The sequence below is a fragment of the Neopelma chrysocephalum genome, unplaced genomic scaffold (assembly GCF_003984885.1).
Source record: "Neopelma chrysocephalum unplaced genomic scaffold, ASM398488v2 Primary Assembly neopelma1_24, whole genome shotgun sequence".
Classification (NCBI taxonomy): Eukaryota; Metazoa; Chordata; class Aves; order Passeriformes; family Pipridae; genus Neopelma; species Neopelma chrysocephalum.
The window spans coordinates 10384693-10409333 of record NW_020897693.1 but is presented as its reverse complement, the minus strand read 5'-3'; the positions used below and the strand labels follow the sequence as shown (position 1 = coordinate 10409333).

The following is a 24641-nucleotide window of genomic DNA, read 5'->3' as shown; positions in this document are numbered from 1 at the left end:
GTTCAAACTAGACTCAGTGTGCTTTACTGCAGTAGTTTAATTGCATTTTCCATGGTATTGTGGTGTGCTGAACACCCTGACCTTATGTGACGCCTTGCTCCTTATGCAGGGCCAGTTGGAGATGTGTTGCAGGAATGAGTATTTCAAATAATGTCAGAGGGAGGAAAAATACGAGAAGCATCTCTGGTACTGGCAAGCAGGCCTATGAGCAGTCAGGGAATTACTTGTAACAAGGGTCCAGAAAACGTTAACAACAAAGTTTTGTATACAGGACAGATTGACAAGAATGTTGAAGCTTGTCTTTGTCTTGCCATTCAACTTCTTCATTTGGCGAAACAAGACTTTCTAAGTATTGTATTGCAAATAATATTACCCAGGAAGTGCCATATCTTTCCTTACTTTCTCTTCTTGGTGGAAACAGAACCCCAGTCCAGGTTAGCCTCTGGGTTAGAAAGCTTTTCAGAACAAGTTTTGCATACTGCTCTACTTAGATTCTTACTGCTGCTTCGTCTGTCCACATCTTTGTGTAACATTCTGTATATGACACGCAGCAGAGAGTCACAAGTCCTAGTTATGTCAGGAAGTCATGTGGTCACATCTCTTGAGCTTGTTTTCTTTTGTTTTGGCATCTTACCCTTCGATTCAGTTTTGCTACAGTTTTTTTTCTCTGCTTTGAAGGACAGGAGGGTTGAAACCTCTGTAAAAATGGGTATCTTTCTTGGCTGTTAGTAGACACTGAGTGTTGACTGGTTGCACACAGGAATTGTCATCTCAACTGTGGCTTGAAGTTGTTATCCAAAAAGTTTGCTTTCACTACAAGCCACAGTCAGTAGTTTTTATTGCTCCTGAATAATATTTTCAGCCCTGGCAGACTTAGCTTTTGCAAATACTAGAGTGCTGATGCTTATGATGCAAATTTCTGTAGCTGAGAAGGCCACCTGATGGTAAATGTTTCTGCTTCTTCCCTTCAGTCAAATGGTTCTGAGGCATTTCTTACAGGAATTTAGTTGGAATACTGTATTAGGTACCTTGTGTTTTTGAGGCTCCAACAGCTAGATGTAAATACTGTGGAACATATACAGAAAACCTGGGGAATGAGAAACAAATACCTGACAGGAAAAAGCACTTTTGCATTTTTATACTGTCATTATCTCTTAAAAAACAACCCTTTTGGTCTGGTTCCTGTGTGTGGCCTTCTTGTACAGGAAAAAACTTGGCCTTGACTTACCTTTCATTTTGAGCCCCTGAGCCTTTTGTGGTACCAGCAAGTCTCTTCTATTACTATAAGTACCCAAGTTTAAATAGCAGCCTTTTTATGCCTGTAATGGAGAGTGTCCCACCTGGTTATCTTCAGTCTGAGAAAGGATGAGTGCAGTACCTTACCCTAAGGACCTGTAACATTAATGATAGGATACGTATTTTCCTGAGTTCCCTTAGGGCTATACAAAGAACCCTGGAGGGAGAAAGACAGCTGAAGAAGTGAATGTTGGTAAATCGCAATAAAAGCTAGCAGACAGGGAGAGATATATGAATGCAGGATACATAAGGTTGTTAAGTGAGGGAGAAGACTGTGAACCCAATTTATGCCAGTGGCACAAGGAATGAAAAAAGAAAGGTGGCACTCAGTAGGGTCTCTTGGTTCATTCCTCATAAATTTTGAATTGTCTGCCTTTCGTGTTTTAGTATCCTGTAAAATGCAACCCTGGGATTGTTAGAAGATGTGCTGTGAAGGTGACAGGAAGTGAGAGAAGAAATTTCCTCATTCTGGCCTTCATTCCCCTGCTCATCAATGATTTGTTAGTCAATTAACGTGGGGTCAGATATATCTGTAATTTGTTAAAGTATTATGCTCCAGTAGATTATGTTATTCAACTTACCTTGTCCGCATCTTTAGAACCACACTTGGCATTAGAATATTTTTGACTCACTTGGATGAAGAAAAGGATTTTAATTTTTCAGCACTCTCTGTGCAGAATGGCAGTTATGCTTTTTATATTTCTCTATTTTTAGTGGAATGTAAAGAAGTTGCTGTTTAAAACAAACGTGGATGCCTGCTAATTTGTAGAAATCATTTTAATTAATGGGAAGGAGAGGCAGTCTTTTGGCATTCCTACTGTGCATTAGTTGGCTTAAATCTGAAGGGCCAGTTTGACTAATACTTCTGATGATCCTCCTCAGGATCCTTGTCCTCTCTCTCATTATCTAATGCTTCCTCAGCCTAGGGACTCCACCAGTGTTGTCATTTCATCAGGCCATGGACCCTTGGGGGCTGAGAGTTTTTCAGCTTTGTGCTCAGCACGTGTGCAGTGCAAAATGACCATGTGCTCCTAGAGAGCAAACCTCAGTGCTAATGAGAAGTTACTGGTGAGATGTGAGGAGTTACTTAGCAAAGCAAGGAGTATGCATTGATTTTTTAAACTTTGTCACTACCTTCCCACTTCACCCTCAGCTGACATGCAACCCTCTAAAAACTGAGGTCTGGGTATATTTGTCACTGATTTCTCATGTCGCTCAAGAGGCCCATGGCAGCTCTGCACATTGTAGGCTGTGATCCATCCTTGTAGGAGGGTAGTGGAAGCATCAGCATCAAATGTGGATTTGTTCTCCTTGTAAATAGGTTAAAATTGTGTCTTGTGATCTGGTTATAAATTCTCTGGACATGAGCAAGAAATTTGATGAATGTCTTGGCCTTTCCATGTGGACCTCCTCATGGCCAATAGCTCATTTGAACTAAATTTTTTTGACCAATTCCACAGGATCCCTAAGAGTGGCCATTCTGTCTGACTGGAATTCAGACTGCCAGGAAACAAAGTCTCAGCTTTTTATTGTCTTCTCTCTCCTTCATATGAAGTAGCTTTTTTTCAAGGGGGTGTTTTTAAACTGTGTCTGCCTCCATAAACTTCTTAGGCATGGTTGTCTGTACCATGTTTTAGTCATGTACCTGAAGTCTTAAGTTCAAAACTTACATTAAGAGAGATATGTAGGCCAGGCTTCTTCCTCCTGTCTTTTGTGTATGCCATCTAGTTGTGTACTTCTTAGAAAGAGTACTGTCTCTGAGTGTATGTGCATGTGTGAGGGTACTCGGCTCTCACTGAAGTGGGATTCACAGCAGTCCGGTACTATGCACGTATCAGCAGCAGTCACAGTATTAATGTTGGTGGAGGAGGTGGGGAATAATTTATTGATTTCTATAACAGCTAAACTCATTTAATGTGAGGGCAGCTGTTTCAAAGCTGTATGCGTCAGCCCTCTCGGTTTCGTTCCACTGGCATCACAGCTTTCTGAAAGCGAAAACCATGTACTGTCTAGGGAGTTTTCTGTTGAACTTTTAATAAGTTTGTGATGAGGTGCTGTGCAATTCAGCAGGTAATTGGCCTGTGTGTAACCCAGAATGTTTCTACATGAGTATGTAGGTGAAGAGCAGTTGGTACTAATTAAATAATTGCTTCCATTAAGCTAAACATAATTAATGCAACTTAGATTATGGATAAAGGTAAGTGGGCAATTTAACTGCTGTAGATTTGTGGCAGAATTTTCAATGATTTGCTTTGTGGCAAAGAAGAAAGAATTGGGAAATATTGCTACAGAAAAACTCAAATAAAAAGGGATCACCTTGCAGTATTTCTGCAATATTGCAGAAAGCTTTTTGTACTTCTGTGAGGTTGCATGGCAGGTTATAGTTAGATCTGGGAGGGGGAGTATGATTTTTTTTTTTTTTCCCCCTCAAGGAACTTTTAAGACTTAGAAAACTTGAATGTACTGACAAGGTTGTGTCATTGCCCAAAGCTCCACAGCAATCTCTATGGCCAAAAATGCAGTGATCCAGTGCTTGGAGATGAGGCAGGTCCAAGAGCAGGCTGGGGTGCTGCAGTTCAGGTCAGAAGAGCAGAGGGCCAGGCACAAGTTTGTGCAAACCAGGAAAGGCCCAAGGGCTTGATCTTCATTGCAGCTCTATAGAAAACTGATTATTCCTGAGATGAATATGTCTCTTGCCAGGGCTTTGGTTGCTATTGGCAGGGATTCCTCCCCACCCCTTTTTTTTTTTCCACCTAGGAATTCCAGCCTGAAACTGGAAAAACTTTATGAAAGACAGGTGAATGACAAAACTTTTTTTACTCCTTTATTTGAATTTACCTCAATGTTTGTGAGTGTTGAGTCTTTTATCACGGCAAAGAATGTGTTCATCTCTGGCATGGTACTATAATAGCAGTGAAAAATGTGCATTCAACCATGGGTTGAAATTTTCTGTGTTTTAAATGCTTCTGTCTAATCCCAGAGCAAAGAAAGCCCAACCAAAGCAGGCAAAGCTGGGAGGGGATAAAGTCTTGATCAACAGTCTTGCTGAGCAGAGGCAGACAGAAAGATATCCCCAGGTGCAAGCATAAAGCATCACAACTCTTTCATTTCAGTGCCTTGTATCTGAGAAATTCCCTGAAAACTCCTGTTACCAGTAGCAGTGCTGAGTATTGTGGGACTGACAATCAGTGAATTCCTGGTAATTTTATTTTTGCCAGTGCTGCTGTTAAGGATAAACCACAATAGTTCAGTCGTCGATGGAAGATGGAGAACAGGGCGAGTATGATCCTACAGTAATTTCCTCCTAGTCTCACCTGTATATCTGTACTTGCTCTCCGAGGTCTGAAGTCATGTATGGGAGTACAGGATTTACCTGCCTTGTCCTGTTATTTTAAGTGTCTTCTAAGTATCAGATGAGATCAAAACCCTTCAAGTGTTCTTTAGATAAATGGCTTGCTCTTTGTAACCAAAAGCAAAAGATTGAATTGTCTTGACATTTTATAATCTTTCTGATTTCAGATGTTGAAGTTTAAATGTATTGCAAAAGGGCCCTGTCATTTTTCTGAAGTCTGCTGGGTCTCTAAGGACGGGATAAATATCTTCACTTCCTTGCAGTCTCATTTATGTATCTGGTCCTGCGACCTTCATGAGACGGATGTAAGGTTTTGTTTTCCTCAGGATTGTGCTGGCCTCTGGACAGTCTAGGCATACTTGTTACTAATTTATATCTGATGAGGAAATTTGAAAAGATTCAAATATGGATTTATTCTCTGGAATACCTCAACTACATGAGTTGCTTGAGGGTGGAGCTGGGTCACTTCTCAGTCAGTACTCTCCTGTTCTCCATGGTACTACTGATCTCTGTTTGAGCTGCTGGAATTTATTATTTGTATAAAGAGTTTTCCCAGTCTCAGCTCTAATCTTATTTACTTGTCAACAGTCTGTATACAGCATAGACACAGATCATTTCTGTGCCAAGCTAATATGCAGTGCAAGGGATAAACATATTTAGATGGCTGTGTTGGATTTGGGAGGCTGTGAAGCTCATCATTCTTGCCTATTCTTATCAAATAGCGGACTGCAGCAACCATGTAGCCCATCAGCAGTAGAGGTATTTCTGTCAAGGGAAAGAAAGAGAGAAAATTCAGTCCATTACTCTTTCTGCTCTGGTGCTTCAGGAAATGCAGAGCAGAGAAATGTGATCCCTGAGGATCTCTGCAAATAGTGAAAAGAGGATATATAGAGAAGACGAAAATGAGCTACAGGATGCCATACCTTGAGGGATTCCAGATTCAACTGACTTTTGATACCTCAGGCTTTAAGCTGTCTTTTAGTAGTAGGCATTGTAGATGATGCTGTCTTCAGGCAGCAGACAGCACCATTCAGGCTCCATGAACACGGCGGGGGTACTGGGGTGTGTTGTCAATGAGCCGTCAAGTTCTCATACCAAAATGACTTTTTTGATAGTCACTTTTCCCACAGAAATGTCACAATTAGTGATTGTTTATTGATGGTAGAAGGGTTTTGTCAATCATTCCCCCCTTGAAATGAAAGCAATCCAATTAATAATGCTGAAAGGAAATGTTTCACAAAGGACCAGAAAATGTACCGATTTTGAATACTGGTAAAAAATAGAACCTTCAGTGTGCCAGTATTTAAAAAAAAAAATGTTTTCTGATAAGCCTTGTCTTGGTAAGGAGTCTCACACATCAGGGGAGGTGAGGTAATGACTGTCTGGCTGTTGTGTTAGAAATGTTTGTGTATGTGAGAGACTGAGGGTGGTGGTACATAATCCTTATTGCCTAAAGACACACTCAGGTGGGAGCTACCTGCATAAGTTAGGCCAGTTAGAGCTTCTCCCCAGCTGCAAGGGCAAGGGCTGTGGCTTACATTGCTGGTGTTCAGATATTTTCTAACCCACGTTTGGAGTGATCTCCACTTCTTTCAGTTGCCTGGCTGTCCTCAGACCTGCTCTTAATCCTGAATTTTGGCCAAGGCTGAACCTTGGGTACCAGGTCTTGAGCTAGAGATGTCTTCTCTCCCAAGATACAGAATGCCCCATTAGTTGCCTTTAGGGCATGATGGAAATACCATTCATTTAATCTGATCTGTTTAACCTTGGCTGTACTGCCACTGCCCTTCAGATTTCTGGTTTGCATACGTTTTTCTTTCCCCTGCAAACTGAGCTCCCTTCATCAATTGGAGTTGCTGCTGAAGAGCAAGGAATTTTGCCGTGTGCCAGGCTTTTAAAGAAATTATTTATGATTCTAAGATGATCGGATGTGTTTCAGTGTCAGCACTGGGTATGCATTTTTAAGAATGCTATTGAAACATTCATACAAAAAATCAGCTAGGTATGTTCCTGGGATGCTATTTTATAGTATTAAAGAAAGTATTGAATGGAGTACTATTGAATAAAAACTTCTAATTAATTTATCAAAACATTTTCAGCGCTTTCCTCCTTCTAGAACAGGCAGAATTTAAACAAATACCAAGCAAAGGAAGGGAACAGAAACATTTTTTTGACCTTACATCTCTTTTGCTTTAACTGGGACTAGTTAGGCTGAATACATAATCATAAGCTCAGAAGCTTAAGATTTTGTGGAAGGGAACTTGTGTAGCAGGAGCTTGAAAAGTCTCAGTGGGATTGATGTCAAGTAAGTCTGAAGTTGTGTAGGCTTTGAGCTTGTTATCTGCAATAAAGTGCGTTAACCTCAGTGAACAATCAACAGCTGCAGTCATGGGCTAGCAGAGCTTCCAGATTATGACAACAAAGCAATCTTGACTTTTTTTATCCTTTGAAAGTTAAATGCAAAAGTGTAAAGAAGAACTTTGTGGTCAATATTTTGATGGGACCAGTATGGTTTTAGTAATTTTCAACAAAATGGATGCTGACATTCCTTAATAGTCTAGTTTTCTGGCAGACATGAAAAAATAAGTTCATAAAACAAAAAGATTGAACACAATGAAAAGGGAAGAATTCTATTTTAGATTTTACTAAGGATTTAGATTTTGTTAATTTTGTTTATTTTAATTTAATTATTTATTAAATTTTAGATTTTAGTAATGTTGCCTATAGATATGTTTCATTAGGTGAGCAGTAGAGCTGCTCCTCTCTTCAGGCAAAAGTTCAGAATTTATTTCTGGGCTATGTGCCTGGTCAGTTGTATCTTCATATGTAGATCTCTGTGCTAAAGTGGAAACAGATTTACAGCAAAGGGATTTAAGTTGTAGTGATCTCTGAGAAATCACTAGGTCAAGCAAATTCTCTAAGATTATAAATCAAGCTAGATCAAGTGATACATAAGACTTACAAGCACTTCCTTGGATTGGAAACAAAGCAGAAACATTGTAGAAAGAATTCCTACAAGTTTAAGTTTACTCAAATTTCGTTGGTTTTGCTGCTTTTGCCCTTTGAAACTGGAACAAATGTGGGATTCTGTTCATTCTAATAAGCTGGAAATGAAAATAAAGACACATTTGTCCCAATGAGGTCCTTTTTAATACATGGAATTCTCCCTAGATGATCTCCATTCATGCCTTATTTCTATTAAGTCCTCTCTTAAAAGCTGCTGGGAAATGGAGTTTGGATGCAATTTTCCAGTTGTGAATAATCTTCCTGTTTCTGTAGTATGGATGCAATTTGGATTGCAGAGATGATGAGGGAAAGCAGCACCTTGCATGGCACCTAAGGCTCCATGCCTGATGCAGTAATGCTGTTCTAAGTAGAAGTGTTCAAAAGTGAGTAAGGACACGACAATGCAATCAGTAGTTCATAGTCTCCTTTCCCATATAAGATTACTTCTTACTTGAAAGATCTTCTAATGCTGTACTTGAATTGTTTAATTTATGCAATAGATTTTTTTTTTCCTTCTCGGTACTTCTCCTGAACTGAGAGTGTGCTTAAATGAAAAGCAATGGCCTTACTTCTTCTATCTGTCTAATCTAATTAATCTATTTCATGTATTCAGTAATTAGACCATGCAGATTTTTTTTTTTACTCATGAAGTAGAAGACAGGAGTGCTGAACATCTGTGTTTGTTCCTGTGGAGTCTGTCTGGCTGAATAAAAGACATCCTCCAGTGTCATCCTCTTCACTTAAAACAGGTGTTTGAAGTTCACCCTTTTGGATGGCTTTGAACCGAAGGCAAGGAAAGCCTAGTGGGAAAATAAGCATCAAAGGCCTTGTAGGCCTTTTGAAAGAGTTAAATCGCTCTCTGATCTCACTGGTTTCAGTCAGGCTGTTAGGTCTTTAGGCATCTTGTCTTTGAGGATTAGTCTGAACTCTTAATTGTCCATTCCTGATGGTTTCTGTCACTCCAAGTGTGCTAATCCTGCCTTAATAACTATGCCAGTCATTGCATTGGCATAAAAACTCTTGCTTTTTTGCTTTATAACATTCTTTGCTCAAAAGCTTTCCCTTCAAAGCCTTTCAGCCAGTTCATAATTGAGGTGATGGGGGGGCGAGAAGCGGGAGTAGAGCCATAGCACTTGATAAATCGTTTTTCTCAAGTTCTCTGGGCTCCTGGAGCAAGGGAAGCGTCAACAAGCCAAGTTTTTAGTAAAACAGCTATTAGCAAGCTGTTAGTGTTGATTCCCAGGTGCTTTGCATTAGAATGGGATCTAACATCTGCACTTGCCAAGAGTCCTGTGGGCTTTGAGAAAACTTCACGTGCAGTTTAGAAGCAGTGTGCATTTGTATGTGAATCTTATCATGATGGAAATGAAGTGCCACAAAGATGATTAATGGACTGGAGCATCTCTTTTGTGAAGAAGAGCTGAGAGGAGAGAGCTGGGACTGTTTAACCTCGAGGGGAGAAGGCTCAGGGGGGATCTTTTCAGTACATATACATAGCTGAAGGAAGGGTGCAAAGAAGTTTGGAGTCAGGCTATTCCCAGTGGTGCCCAGTGACAGGACGGAGGCACAAACTGAAACAGAGGAAGTTCTGTCTGAACATCAGGAAAGTTTTGCTGTGAGGGTGACTGAGTGCTGGCACATGTTGTCCAGAGAGGTTATGCAGTCTCTATCCTTGGAGATCTTTAAAAGCTGTCTGACACGATCCTAGACAACGGGCTCTAAGTGCCCTTGCTTGAACGGGGTGGTTGAATCTTGTGTCCTTCAGGGATGCCTTCCAACCTCATCCAGTTTGAGATTCTGTGAATTTAAGTTTTAATGCAGAGCATCATGTGGGTAATGACCTGACCCGGAACAGAGGTTTAATTTTCCAGCCATCTTGTCTCCTCCAGCACTATGTGCAGTCATCTCATTCTTTTGTACAGTGTGGTCCCACTAATGACACCTTTTGCTGTTATATCGATTTTTTTTCAATTATTTTTAGTTCGTTAAAACTCCTTTAATTTCTGTATGCATGAGATTTTGGGGAGAGCTCAGCTTTCTTTTAAAAATATAAATAAAAAATCATTTTTTTTGGTTATACAAAAAAAGATCAAAAGTACAACTTTCTAAAAAGCCAAAATACTATGTAAGAAACAGATTCTAATACTCTCTGTTTTATGAAAACGTTTTGATTTTTAGGAAGCTGATTTTTAATTTTTCTTTTTGGTTTCTTGTATTTTCTGTTTTTTAAACAACTTCTCTTCCCCTTTCCCCTTTTCCCTTCTTTGGATTTATACATTATATATTCTGGATGTGTAGGATTTATGTCTGTGTCTTTTTTGAATCTCAAGTCCTTGAAGTGCTCATATCTGATCCAGTGTTTAATGGGATTCAGATTATGCAAAGAAGCTGATAGTGCTACCCTGTTCTAATGAAGTGCTCGAACATGGACCTAAATGGAAACATGCTGTGTGGGATGTTCAGAAGTGCCCAGGAGAAAGGAGTTTAAAATTCCACTGATGGTCCCACTAGCCTGAGAACATGATGTCTCCCCCTTGCTCTGCTCCTGCTGCCATTGGTGGGTGTTGTCATTCTGATGACTTCATGAGCCAAGCTATGGGTTTCATGCACCATCCCTTTGTAGTCACGCTGATGAAAACTCTTATACCTTGCCAGGTTTTTCTCTATTAGGTTTCAATCCAGAGATTTTAGAGTAGTTAACTGGGGGGTGGTGGTGGTGGTGTCTCTTTTGTCCTTTCCAAACGCACAGTTAGAGAGAGCTGTTTTCCTTATATTTTGTAGAAGACACATAGGTGCTGACACACACCTCTTGTTTTGCAGGTCGCCAGTTTACGGGTTGTGGAAAGGCCACCTTGTCAACTGGGATCACATCAGGTGCTCTGAGCTCCCATTCCTGAATCAGGTACGTGAATAGTTGTGATCAATTTATTGATCTAAAATAACATTCCGAGTGGGTAATTGCATTTCAACTTTAGGCCTCAGTGAATGGCGTTTTAAAGAGTAGAAATGACAATCTACAGAAGCTATTACAATTAATATAATGGGTTAGGCTGGTAACAGGGATGTTGCTTACTGGTGATGTGGATTGTGTGTCCTTGTTTCCCTCCAAGTGGGGTGGCCTGGAGAGACATTGTTCTGAGCCCTTTGGGTGAGGGGACTGAAATGGGAATTGAATTATTATCCCAAGATCCTCCTTATTGTGTTAGTGTTACTGGCAAACTAACTTTAAGTGATGCGGGTATTGTTTATGTGAATACTGAGCACAGCTGTATTCTTTCCAAGTCAGATCAGTTTTTTTCTATTTATGATGAAGGCTGCTATATTATGAGATTTCACTGTTTAAGAAAAAATAATTAAATAAGATCCTGTCTACCGAAGTCATGCATGAAATCTTCATTCCTTCCCCCAAACTTACATCTTTTTTGCACAGCCTGTGTATTTTGAATAGGAGAAAAAACCAGCCCAGTCCTTCCAGTCATGCTGCAAAAACAGTGAAGGTGTTGAAGAACATGTTGTGGGAAGGACAGATAAACAGATTGAAATAGAGATACTGCAGCACCTGGCACGGTTGCTGTACCTATACAGTTGATCACCCAACAACAAATAACTGAGATACTGAGATATATTTGGGATAATCTCACAGAGTACAGCCCCTGTAGTGGGCAGAAAGGAAGAAGATGATGCACTGGAATTTATGTTCAGTCCTTTCTAGAGCCTTGTAGGGAAAAATATTTTTGAATCTTCTGGAAGATTAAAGCTACAAATAAAACACTGTAATAACTTCTAAGTTGATGTATCTGAAGCAGTGAAGCTTTCAGGTCAGTCTTCCCCCTTTATTTTATTTACCTTAAGTACGTCCTATTTTAGTTTCCTTTAAACAGTTACAATTGACATAATGGCCAGTCCCAACCTCTACCTGAAAGTCAGACTTTGCCAGAAATCTGGAAAGAAAAGCAATTTCTAGTTCTCAGTTAAAAAGAAAATACAGGTGAAAGTAAATAGCAAGTACTTACTGCTGACAAGTTGCTGGAGACACTCAGAAAAGCAGTCACCATTGCATGGTGTCCCTTTTCACTGGGAATTGCAGGTGATTATTGAAGTCTGTGTAGGTCTGTGGACTTTTGCAGCACATCCAAACTGAGGATTTGCCCAAGGTCCATGGTGTGAAGTGCAATTGCAGTTGGGTATCTGATGTTAATGCATATTGACTTCTCACTTGGTTAATCTCACACTCTAAAAAGTGAATCAGGAATTTTTATGTTCCTTGATTTTCAGTGACCCTTCTGCTCCTAGGTCTTGGGTTGTTTGGGGGATTTTTGTTTGTTTGTTATTGGTTTTGGCTTTGGTTTTGTTGTTGGTTTTGGTTTTTCTCTTTTTTTTTTTTTTTGGTGGGAAAATGTATTTTCTTTGCTTTAATGTGTATTATGTGACTTCCATGGTAGTTACAACTGGAATTAAGATCTGTTCTATATAGTTAACATTACCCTGTGTCAATCAAATTGAATCAACCGGAGCTCCATGATTTATACTAGAAAAGAATTCTTTTTGTTTCTTTTTTACCCTTTTTGTTGTCTGTGAAAACTAAAATATCTGTCCTTTAGAAGGGCTATTCTGTCCATGTAGGTTTTACAGTTAAATGGAACAGGAAGTGTAGTTATTGGTAGCGTGGCCATAATTTACCAACTAATAGAATCTTTAACTGGACTAGATGGGTTTTTTTTATTTACTGAAATACTGTGTCAAAACTTAAACAACTTTGCTTTCAATTCTCAAACTGAATTACAGGTTTAGGCCAAGGAGATTTATCAAATACAGAATTTCAGCAGGTGGACTGACCCAATTTTCTGCATTGTTAGTAATGATTTTGTTGGTTTTGTGTAACTGTATATTTAATTCAGCAGAGCTTCCGATAGGCAAGGTTCAAAGAAGAGTTGGAGGCCTCTTTGTTTTCTTTGTTACTGTAAATATTCACACAGCATGACTGTATAATTTGAAGGATACAGCTCTTAGGGCCATGTTTACTCCCTCATCCTTACAGCATTGTGCACAGCACTTCTGTATGAAGTGTGCAGGAAAAAAAACCCAAACAAAATCTGTTTCTCTGCAGAAATTTTTAATATTGAGTCTTTAAAGTGGTCTTTATAGACTAAAGGCAAACCTTTTTTTTTCTGTGGTATAAGGGCTTCTAGAGAAACGTGGTGAATGAGTTGCTGGGGGCATCTGTTTGGGTTGACATGGAATATGTTTGATTATGCATATAGTAATTGTTTGTACTTAATACAAAAGAAGTGTGGGTTTCCCAAGTAGTATTTCACCTTTGAAATCAGGCAGTATGAATTATCATCTCAAGTGCAGCATCTCTGGGAGGTGAGATTTAACCAAAATCATCTACATAACCAAAATCATCTACAGATGTGGAGATGAACTGGTGGAAAAATGGCATACTGTTGTCTTCTTTCACTAACAGAAAGAGGGAAGGGTCTGCCTGTGTCAGTGCAGTACTTACACACAGGGAGTCTAGACGAGAAGCTGTCAGGTTGTAGACGCTGAGGGATTTAAAAGGATCTTTGTGCCATGAAAAGAGTTTCTGCCCGCATGCCTGATGTTAGGAGTGGAATTGTTGTGGAGGGGAATAATGCTTTGCTTTTCCCACCAGTGTTTGTTTTTCTTTAGCTCTTCCTGCTTCTGGCCTCACTGCTGACAGGGAGACTGGTTTGCCATACTAAACACCTTGGGGCTGACAGGGTGGAGGAAACCTAGAGGCTCCTTTGACAGCCATAATCAATAAGAAGTGAAAAATCTCACTTTGAGAAGACCTTTTCCAACTGTAAATGGCAATGAAGGTCACGAAGGTGAAACTCTGATTTTTAGATCAAACTATCAAAGCAGAGGACCAGGAATCTGAGCCCGAGGGAAAGATTTGCAAACCAAGAGCTTCTCTCTGCTTGTCTGTGTGCACCTCAACCAAGCAGAGAACTGCATTGTGCCAGGCAGTCCTCTAAAATGCCTTCCTCAGCCCATAAGCTGGGGCTTTGCTTAGTACATCCCTCAGGATTTAGAATCATGAAATTCTTAAGGTTGGAGAAGACCTCTATGATCGTCGAGTCCAACCATTAATTCGGCACCACCATGTTCACTGCTAAACCTTGTCACTTGGGGTGCCACATCCATGCATTTTTTGAGACTTCCTGGGATGGTGATTTCACCACTTTCCTGGGCAGCCTGTTCCAATGCCTGACCACCCTGTAAGTGAAGAAATTTTTCCTAATATCCAATCTAAACATCCCCTGGTGCAACTTGAGGCCATTTCCTCTCATCCTATCACTTGTTACCTACCATTCACCACCAGTCTCTGGGCCCAGCCATCCATCCAGGTTTTTAGCCAGTGAACAGTGCACACATCCAAGCCATGAGCAGCCAGTTTCTCCAGGAGAATGCTGTGGAAAATGGTGTCAAAGGCATTAATAAAGTCTAGGTAGACAGCATCCAGAGTCTTTCCCTCATGCACTAAGTGGGTCACTTTGTCATAGAAGGAGATCAGGTTGGTCAAGCAGTACGTGCCTTTCCTAAAACAACACTGGCTGGGCCTGATCCCCTGTTTGCCCTGTATGTACTGTGTGGTTGCAGTCAAGATGATCTGTTCTATAATATTCCCTGCCACCAAGCTCAGGCTGATAGACCTGTAGTTCCTCAGATGCTCCTTCTGACCCTTCCTGTAGGATGGACATTACACTGGCTAACCTCCAGTCAACTGGGATCTCCGAGGTTAGCCAGGACTGCTGGCAAACGATTGAAAGCGGCTTGGTGAGCACTTCCAGAAGCTCCCTCAGTGTCCCATTGGGGTCCCTATGTTGTGTATGTCTAAGTAGTGTAGCAGGTTGCTGACCATTTCCTCCTGGATTATAAGGGCTCCAGTCTGCTCCTCATCTCTGTCTTCCACCTCAGAGGGCTCGGTACCCTGAGGATAACTGGTGCTATTAAAGACTTGCTGCAAGAACTTTCATTATCAAACTTCAAGCTTCTCCAAAGTTCCTTCTTGCCTTATGAGAGATGGTGAATTTCTCCAACTTTTGTGAGAGTCACTGGAAGGTGAGGAAACTTCATTAATAAAATCTAATTGAAGGAGGGATCAAAATTAACTTTTTAACCTATCAGGTCTACTTTATTTTTAAAAATAAGTAAATAATTTCTATGGAACAAAAAAAGTTTTTTCTTTCCAAAGAGATTTAATTGCCAGCAAGTCACGTTGAAAATGGGAAAACAACTTTTAATTATGAATGGGGATAGACAGAAATTCCCAGAGCACCTGGTTAATCAAAAAATAGAGGCTTAGGAGTGCAGTATTTTTCCTGCTGTATTACAGTGATAATGGCAAGTCGTTCAGAAAGCACAATAGGAAAAGTTAAGTCTAGCTGATATATTCTTGTTTTGTGATGTTGAGTAATTGGTAATATGGGCTCTTACTGTCTTTGTTTTGCAGGAAGCAGTGCAAGCAAATAAATAGGTCTGTATCCTGTATTGCTGTCTTACTCGCAACTTAGCTGGTTATTCGGTTGATGGGGAGTTTTTATTCCCTTTATGTTATGGGTTCAGCTAGGAAATTTAGTGGAAATAAAACCACAGAGCTCTTGCCGCAAGCTTTGCACTGATACGTCTCAGTGTTTCATGAAGTGTGATTAACCTCACATTGCAGATATGTAACAGAGAAAGAGGTTTGCCCCCATTGTCACTTGGCTGGCGGAGAACTGGACTGAGTATCCCTGGCCTTGAGTCTCAGCTCCCTCTGTCTGACCATGCTCTGCTTTGGTTTGCTCATAGAACTGTCAGTGGTATAATTCCTCCTAAGGATGTGGGGAAGGTTTTAGATGTTAACCAGGTATCTTTCTGTCAGCACAAAATTAATTTTAAAGGAGAGATACAAAAATAGCACATCCTTTTATATTAGGTATCATATGTCCTCTGGAAGCATCTTTGCCAAATGCTATTAATGGCTACTCAAGAGATTCATCCTATTATCTTGACTAGCTTATTTATAAAGTAGTTTGACATTTTATTTGTCTGACTTATCTGTTGTTGTAGGGAGATCTTGTTTTATTACCCTTGAGAAGGCTGAAATGTTAACCAGGAAATACAGGAGCTCCTTTCGTTACTTTTTTACTATGAAATATGAACTCACAGAGTGGAGTGTCAGCTTTGCAGTAAAGGAGAATTCTGGGCTCATGGTTGGGAAAAATGGTGCTCAGGAGATTTAGATTTGACTGCAAATAGAATCCCACACCCTCTGGGGTAAGTTGCTTATTCCTCAATCATACAAAGCAGTTTCGAGCCCTGCACACCATACCTCTCAAATGGGAAATTGTGCTGGAGCTTTGTCTTCCTTTGGCACTGCCGAGATCCCAGTAGCTGCAGTCAGGGTGAACAAGCACTGCCGGGAGGGAGTGTGCTGGAGTGAAGTTGGGTTCCTGCTCCCAGAGCAGACTTTGCTGTGAACAGTAGGGCAGATGTAGTTTAAAATACTGGTGTCACTGGTGAATGTGTACTGTTGGTAGTGTGAACTATAATGGGAACTATAGTATGTTAACAAAAAGTCCTTTTACCTACAGGAATAAGAACCATTCGTCTTTTAGACTGAACTTGTTTCTTCCTCAGCCAGTTCAGACATGCTTGACATCAGCTGAAAGCTCTTAAATTTAATGGCTTTGAGTGTTTTTGTATTGATATTCTGGTGTACAGTCCTCCCTACTTCATGATTTCCTGATTCCACCTTCATGCATGCACACACACTCTCCATTTGGGAACACAGGATAAATATTTGATTTGATTATGATCTTTGGGAGGCACTATCAGTAGGAGGGATTTATTGAGCGGCTAAGAGAAAGCTCAGAGTCAGGTAAGAAGCAGAGAAAACCAGTTGAGATGGATTTGCAGTTTTCTGTGTGTGAGCACCCTATTTTACATTTTGAGTCAAAGAAGATGAAAAGCATCTGATTAATAGAAGCCTGGATGAAGGCATATCCTGCTACATTTTTTTTATGAGTCTGGTAGATCCTCAGCTTGACACCCAAAAAATCTGTCCTTTCGTGAAGGAGCTTTCCTCATATTAGAGAAAAATGTAAACTAAATGAAACAAGTAAGTAGAGCAGGCATATATTATTAAGCAAGTTTTGTGAGAGTAAATGAATATCCACATTTTTAAAAGGAGTTTAAAACTCAGGCCTGCAGAAATAGATTTCTTTATCTTAATAATATACAACGTCTAAGAAAGCTTTTGCTTTTTGAGAAAAAAAACCAGAAAACTTTAGACCTTTCTGAAGCAAAGATAATTGCACTCTTGCTTATTTTAATTACATTATCTTAAGTAGGTCGCTCACATGCTTAAGCTGTGGAAAATTTAGGAAAGCTCAGGAACCCGGCATAAGCACACAACCAAGGGACCTTTATTCCAGTCTCCTTTTGCAGTGCCTGTATTGCTCCAGCATTTCAGCATGGACTGCCTGCAGTCAGAGAGAACGTTTGCTTGTATTTGTTTTTTAATCTAGACTGGTGTTAGCACTTCTTTTCTGGGTCAACTGATTTCATTACAGACATGTTCATTGCAGTCAAGCTGTCTTGTAGCAGCAGTGATAAAAAGATAAAATCAGGCTTCTGAAAGCAACGGTGACAAGATTGGCTCTGAGTGGATAAAGAGACTGAAAATAGGAACAACTTCATGTGGTCAGAGATGGTACTGATTATTCACTTTCTGATTTAGAGTGTGTTTTATGGCTTTAGGAGAATGAGGCAAAAATTACCAACTCAGTTCCTGATTTCTTAAATATGTGGCTCTGTTTCCTGAGCTTAGGATGCTTAGGATGCTGCATGTCCATTTGGTACTGAAAAAGTCTGACCTTTGATGTCATCTCAAGAGCAGCAGAGCTCCAAGCCCATTTATAACAGCTCTTCCCCTCTTCAGCTGCTGAAGTGGTACACCAGAGCTCCCCTGAAAACTTGAGTAAAGGGCTCTTTTGGAAATATTTAGCTGCAAAGATACAGTGTAGAGAGTAGTAGAAGAAGGACTTTGGGCTTTGCTCTTTTAATGTAGATACAAGCTGGTCTTTAAACTCCTTGGGGACCCCTGAGAAAAAAGGTTTTAAAGGTGACGCCATTGGGTATAATACATTTGGAAAATGCCAGCATTTCAGATATGGCATGTGTTACCAAAGACAGTTTAGTGGGATTGCAGTACACAGAACATTCGTTTCAGAAAAAAAATCTCTATCCTCTGCTTTTTACACATCTTCTGCAGCTTCTACAGTGAATTGTGCAGCTTGATCAGTGTTATCGTTGTTATTTTTTTTCTGCTTAACTCTTTACATATGGACACGCAAAGGGCCTGAGAGAGGCTGCTTTGGACTGTCATGTATTTGCTGGCTGGAGCTCTGCCAATATAACTTGATGAGATTGTAATGGTGGGAAGTCTTTCCTGGAGTTCAGGAAACAGGAAAAAAAAAGCTGTGCTATGAACAGAGAAGTATGCATAAAGCACACTCTGGTGGAAACAAGTCATGCAAGGTGGTTGGCAGTGTAACTAATTTTTTCTTTTTTCACTATGAAGCCCATCTTCCTTAAAACAAAATGGCAGTTATTGGCAGTTTGAACTTCTCAGTGGTGTTCAGAGTAAAAGGGTTTTATAAGCATGAGATATGATGTTTTCCTTCTGTTACAACAGCAGGTAAGGTTTTTCCCCCTCAGTTTGATCAGAACTTCACCAGGCACAGAGAAGAGGAAGCAAGGTAGTAAAGAGGCAGAACCTCTGTTTTTACTTCTTGGCTGTTGAGTGTAGTCTTACGGTGAGGGGTAGGAGCCACACTAATGTCCTGATTCACAGTCCTTTCAGTTCAAAGACTCTCATCTATTTAAAAAGAGCGGAAACAGGCTTCAAACCTGTCTCCTTCTATCAGGCTCATAGTGTTGTTGGCTGTTCAACTTGGAAAAAAGAGGCATTAAAATAATATTATCCTGGAGCATACCCCTTCAGTGATACATACACTGTCTTCTACTTGTTTGGTGTTCAGTAGCACTGTGTCCCAACGTTGTTCATTAGCTCCTTGCCTGGTGTAAAGAGAGATCTCCCTCTGGTTTCAACCCACAAATTGTTATGGCTGATTACTAGAGGGGGAAATGCTGTATTCTCTTTATAGCCCTATTCTTACACCTGTCCCTGCTTCTCCTCAATGCAGTGGATACTTTTCCTTCTCTGGTTTCTTCTGTAAGACCACAGGTTTTACTGGAAGGGACCTCAGTAGGCAGTAAAGACTTGAAATGGAGTTGAAACAAAATGAGCAAAGCTATAGGGAAAGTGAATTTGACTGGAAAGTTTTCACTGTGTGATCACCCAAATCCTGAGATCTGTCTATTCCTGGACTTTTCCTAGGATACACTATTTTAAATTAATGATATAGGTATAATCCCCTATGCGGACGTTTGTTCTAGAGTAAGAGTGTCTATGTAGAAATTGAACTCCTGAAACTCCTTGGAAGTATTTATTCTGCAGTAGCTACTTTGATTTCTAAGCAATTTCTAAGGACCTACAGTGATTACAGCTGATACAGCTTTTGTACCTCACTGCTTGCCTAAAGAAGCTCAGAGACTGTCCCCGGTAATGAGTCAGGTTCAGAATTGTGCCCTTTCATTTTATTTAAACTAGCAGAAGAGAACAATCTTCTCGATGCTTCATCTAAAAAAGCATATCACAGATTGAAACATTGCACTGTGTATCTGTGTGCTGACTCCACAAACCTCCCACCCTTTGCCACCATCTCTTTCATAACAGTAGAGTTTAAATGTGGAAACATCTCTTAAGTCAGACAAGGATATTTGGCTCAGAAAATGAGAGGAGGTCGTCAGTGCATCACGTGAAGTGATACATGAGGGGATGAGACGTGTCTAATGGAAAAGACTGGAAAAAAGCAAGGGAAGAATATTGAGGGAGAAAAAAACCGAAGTAAAAGGAGTGGAAAGAGAGGAAAAAATGCAGGGAGAGGCTGTAAGGTCCTGATGAAATTAAAATGAGTGGCTGTTAATACACGGGAATTGCTCCATGACTTTGGATAGACCGGAGCTCCCTGCTCCACTGGCTTCCCTGCCGTGCAGTCCCTGTTCACTTCAGCTGAGAACTTGGCCTTCATCACTCAGAGGTTGCCATCTGTCATAGTCACCCACTGGCCTGGGAATTATTTGTGCTTGTCTAAAGGCACGAACTGCTGAATGCGAGAGCTTGCTCCAGGATTGCTGCTGTAGCTCAGCTGGAGGCCAAATGGTAGAGCCTCAGCCCAAGAAAAGCCCCAAAGCGGCTCCCACAGCTCTCTCCAAGGTTCCCAAAAAGAAAGGGTGCAGGCCTCAACTGTGCTGCAGCCAAGACTTTGTGCATGGTAGCAATATTTAAAACTGGAAAAAAAAAAATGCTGTTCATCTCCGGTAAACATTTATCTAAGATATCACTTATCTAAAGACCTTACAGTTTTATTATTGTTTGGATGAAGCTTCACAGAAATTTGGTATGATAGCTCAGCTATTTCCAATAGAAATGGGTAAAGGTACCACAGGCAAGTATCTGCTGAATAATCGAGAGCTAGGGATAACCTTCAGCTTATTCAAGCACATGGCTCCTGCCCCTTCCCTTGGACGGTGTGCACAGTTTCTTCTTCATCAAAAAAAGTCTTTCCTCTGCATGGAGCTCATGAAGAGCCTCATATTCTTTGGTGTTGGACCACAACTTCATTATGTTCCTGTCGTTCTGCTTGCTTTCATTTTGTTGCCTGCAGTTCTGGTGAATCAGCATCTTTTACTTGGCCAAGAGCTGACCTGGCTTGGCTGTGCCCAAGTGTCTATGTCCAGTTCTCAGAGGAGTTGCTTTGACACCAGGTGAAAACTGGAGAACTTAGTCACTCACTGGAGGTCTTGACTTAAGGTCAGCTCTGAGAGCTTGGTATTGCTCCCTTTTCTGGGGTCAACAGAAAATAGGTCTCCCTATTCCAGGACTGTTTGACTGAGTAGGAAATGGTTAAAAGAATCTGCCTGCAAACATGTCCTTTTCATTTATGCTAAGGGGAGAATATGATACATACATTAGACTATAGCACTGACCAAAAAAACTCCAACACTTTGCACCCAGTGAGCAGCTGATGAATGTGATGGTGTGTTTAGATGTCTGTCTCCCTGCAGTCACTGTTTAGAAACAAATGACAGAAACATAAACACATTCCTGACATCAAGAAATAGTTACAGTTCATGAACAAGAGAGAGTCAGATTCGAAACTGGTGAAAGTTACCATAGCTTCATTAAAGTTTCATTTATTTATGTTTACATTATTTTAGCAGCGGGGATTTCACAGCTCTTATTTAGAGCATGGCATTGAGAGTAACTGAATCAGCTTAAGTAAGGTGGCAGTGGATTCTGCTGTGAGGAGATCAGAGCTGGGAGGGAGAGTTATCCCTCTTAAATCAGACGTGCTGTCAGTAAAAGTAATTATGTGGAACTACAGTCTTAATAGAGTGCTGCAATTTTATACCAGCTCCTGATATGACTGGTAGCTAAACTTTAATTTACCCACCACCCCCTGCTCTTCATGCTGACTGCCATAATTATGAAAGCTGCTCTCATCTGAAAATGGTCTTAAGAGTTATCAGTATGATGACTCTAAAGGTAGGCTAAGAGCGAGCCATATACTCTGTATCATGAATTCATAAACTAGTGATCTTGTGCCAGGGGCATGATAAAACAAAGTTAACATTCTGGAAATCCTTTTCATAGTCCAAGTACGTACTGAACTCCTATTAATTTAAGCCTAACTTTTCTAAAAGCGCACTGAATCTGTTTGTAATGGGTTTGGAAGATGCAAGGTCTGTTTATGGGCTCAGTCTCAACATGTCTTTCTGTTATTACAGAGCTGTTTCAAATTTCGTTTAGAGCTAAATCTATGCAATTCCTTCATATCAGCTGAATAATGCTTCTAGTGTCTTGAGCTATAGATTTTTTTTAGTTAATTTTGCCAAATTTTATCTAGTGCTTATCTATTGCTTTATATTTTCATAGAAACTTTCCGAAGGACTGGAGAGAGCATCACATAACTATTTTTTAAAATTTTGATAGTGTGCAAGTGAAAGATGCTTGGGTAATCCTGGTTTTTGAAGTTTAGTCAGGCCTCAGTTGCGATTTCTGGACATGTCTGTGGCACAGATTTAGATATTTTTTGCCATTTTGTATTTTTTTCTTTTGACTTCAGGAGGTACTAAATCTAATAAGGGCAGACATGTCACTATAAAATTGAAGCAGAGACAGGAAATAGGCATTTGTCATATGGATGAATTTCAACAAGCTTGATTTCATATTGCTTTTTGAAAAGCAGTCTGATGTGATAAATGACAGCAAATGAAATTCTGCTTAACAGTTACTGACCTCTTTTTTTGGTAGTATTCCTGCAGAAGTTGCAATATTCAAACCTAAATATAGAAAATAGGCTGCAAGCATGTTATGAAGCTTTCCACCTGTATAGAGAGTGTTGCAAAATGCTTTGAGTAACAAGGCCTTGTTAAGTACGAGTAATTTTGCTGTTGTCTAGTTCTGTTACAGATGTGAAGGGAGAGAAAAATACAGATTGTCATGACAGATGTTAGCCACGTCCCTTGGTATACATCTGGAAAGCCCTTGGACTTAAATTGAAATGTTCTCACAGACACAGACATATGTTGGTTGGTCACTCCTTCTCTCCCCTCTCTTGGCAAACCCATAACTAGTAATGTTTATCGCCTGATCACAGTGGGCAAGCTCTATAATTTTAGGAGTATTTATTGCCAAGATCAACATGAAGTGTTATGCCAGCAAAGCTGAAGGAGGGGGAAAAGGCTGGCCAGATTCTTTACCAGGGAGTCTCAGCTTTTGGCTATCTTTATACCATGCCTTCATTCCATGACACAGAAAAGGTCATAGAAGGGAAGACTTTCACTGCTGGAAGTTTCTAGGCTTAGGAGAGCTCTCTTACACTGTGTGTTAGAGGGGATACAGCGTGCATAGGAGTGTGTAGATTGTCTCATCTCACCTAGTGCATGTGGACAAAGAAATCAGCAAAGGTAATGCATAATCCATAGAGAGCAGCCCATGAAGCTGCCACTTTCTGCTGAACCACTCCTTTAAAATCTTTAGGGGCACATCTCTAGATGCACGCTAGCCAAAATACATTTAGTAGTGTAAGGATACAGAAAAACATACCCATCAAGATCAGTCATTCTGAACAGAGAGAAGTCCAAGTATTCTGTCTCCTTTTCTATGTGAAGTCTGTGATAGAGCTAATTGTGATGAAACCAATTTTGTAACCAATTCAATATCACATCTGGCAAAAAGTCAAGATTCTTTACAACCTTATTTACAGTCAAGCAAACATTGTGCAAAAATCTGTATAAGACAGCATACTCTCTTTATAATATATTTGTATTTATGCATGTGTGTGTATATATGTATCTTTATCCCTACAGAAAATCAGACTGTGAAAACACAATGTTCATTTCTTAGAAACCTTGAGTACAGTGGTCCCTCATACCCCTTATGGTTCCTGGATGTATTATTTCTTTTTCTTAATAGTCTTTTGTGCTGGTAAGAAAGAGGAGCAAAGGCCACCTTTGGAAGCACCCATTTTCCTTTTGAAAACCTCTGTTCTTTGCTGCATGTCAGATGGTGTTATAGGATAGTTTCTAAAACAGATTAATTAAGTTCAAGGAAAGTTCTCAAGCTTTGCAGAAGCTGTCAATTTGCATTTTTATTTTTATTTGCTTTTTGACACAATCTAGTGTCAAAAAGAGTTCAAAATCCAATATGACAGCATGATGGGAAGGTGTTGTGCCTTCTTTCCAATTTAGAAGGATTGCTTTCCAAGTGAGAAGATCTCCAGCATCTCCTAGTGCTGTGAGGAATGCAGCAAGTACAAAGATGCTTTGCAATAAATGTCTCCAGGAGGCCTGGTGAAGCCTGAATTTGAACATGGCTGAGCCAGTTGAGACCCTTCCCAATATGAAATACTCTCAAATTGGGACTACGAAAAGGAAGTATTCTGCTGTTTTAACTAATTTACTAACAAGAAAACTATGTTTGCTAATTGTTAATGATGCTTTGCATTATGTTTCCTTGCAAATCCTGGACTCCTGTCCATATTAGCTTCCTCTTGGGAAAGCCCTGAATATGAAAGGAAATACAGTTCCAGATAGCACATTCTAGCTGATTAGTTCTTCCCCTTGGACACAGCTGCAGAGTTGATGTGTACTGTGTATAGTATTAATTCCTACCTGTTGCTTGGAGTGGGGTTTAGATTCCTTCCAGGGTGCATCTCCTGTTCATCCCTGTCCACCTACAGTTGTTGATGTGATGAGCCATTTGGGCATAGCTAAGCTCACTGAAGGAGTAAATAAAGCTTCCTACAGGTTTTGTCAGTCTCTCATGTACCGTCCTCAAGCTAACTGCTCAGTTAAGATCGTGTTTCGTCTCTAGACAATTTTAAATCCCTGTGGCTTCAGATCTTGACTTCAGTGAAGCTGTGTATGCAATTTCTTAACCTTGAACTGTTGTTTAAACTTGCACTTCCCTAACAGAGTACAAAACCAGGTACTTAGCTTTAGGAACATGCTTGTAGGCTTGAATGCCTATCAAATCAGATTGAATGCTCTGTCAGTTCTAGGAAGAATTGAAGGGCAGATTTTTACTTACTTTTTTTGCCCTCCCCCCAAATCAGTATCTTGAAAATATAAGACTTCTTACTAGAGTTAAGGAAAAGTCATACTTTTCTAGGAGTTCATGTTTCTGAGAGAATAATGGTGGGAGAGGTATTGAGGTGGGGTGTAGTTGCTTTTAATTTTGCTTTTTAACTTAACTTTCTCTGCAGGCTTTTGGCTATAGTGACAGAATCCATCAGGCATAACAAAGTACTGGCAGATTCTAGCTCTTACATTTGCCCCATATCCC

At 40.2% G+C, this 24641-nt stretch overlaps 1 protein-coding gene across 5 annotated transcripts in view; it reads left to right on the top strand.

Annotated features, from left to right (window-relative positions):
* Positions 1-24641, top strand: part of TSPAN4 (tetraspanin 4) — a 430627-nt gene that overhangs the window by 135768 nt on the left and 270218 nt on the right. For all 5 annotated transcript variants that reach the window (XM_027702902.1, XM_027702921.1, XM_027702894.1 and 2 more), the window contains one exon: positions 10475-10556. Coding sequence is in view for 3 of the 5 variants with exons in the window: in XM_027702894.1 (XP_027558695.1) it covers positions 10475-10556 (82 nt within the window). In the remaining 2 variants the exon portion in view is untranslated. The remainder of the gene's footprint in view (positions 1-10474; positions 10557-24641) is intronic.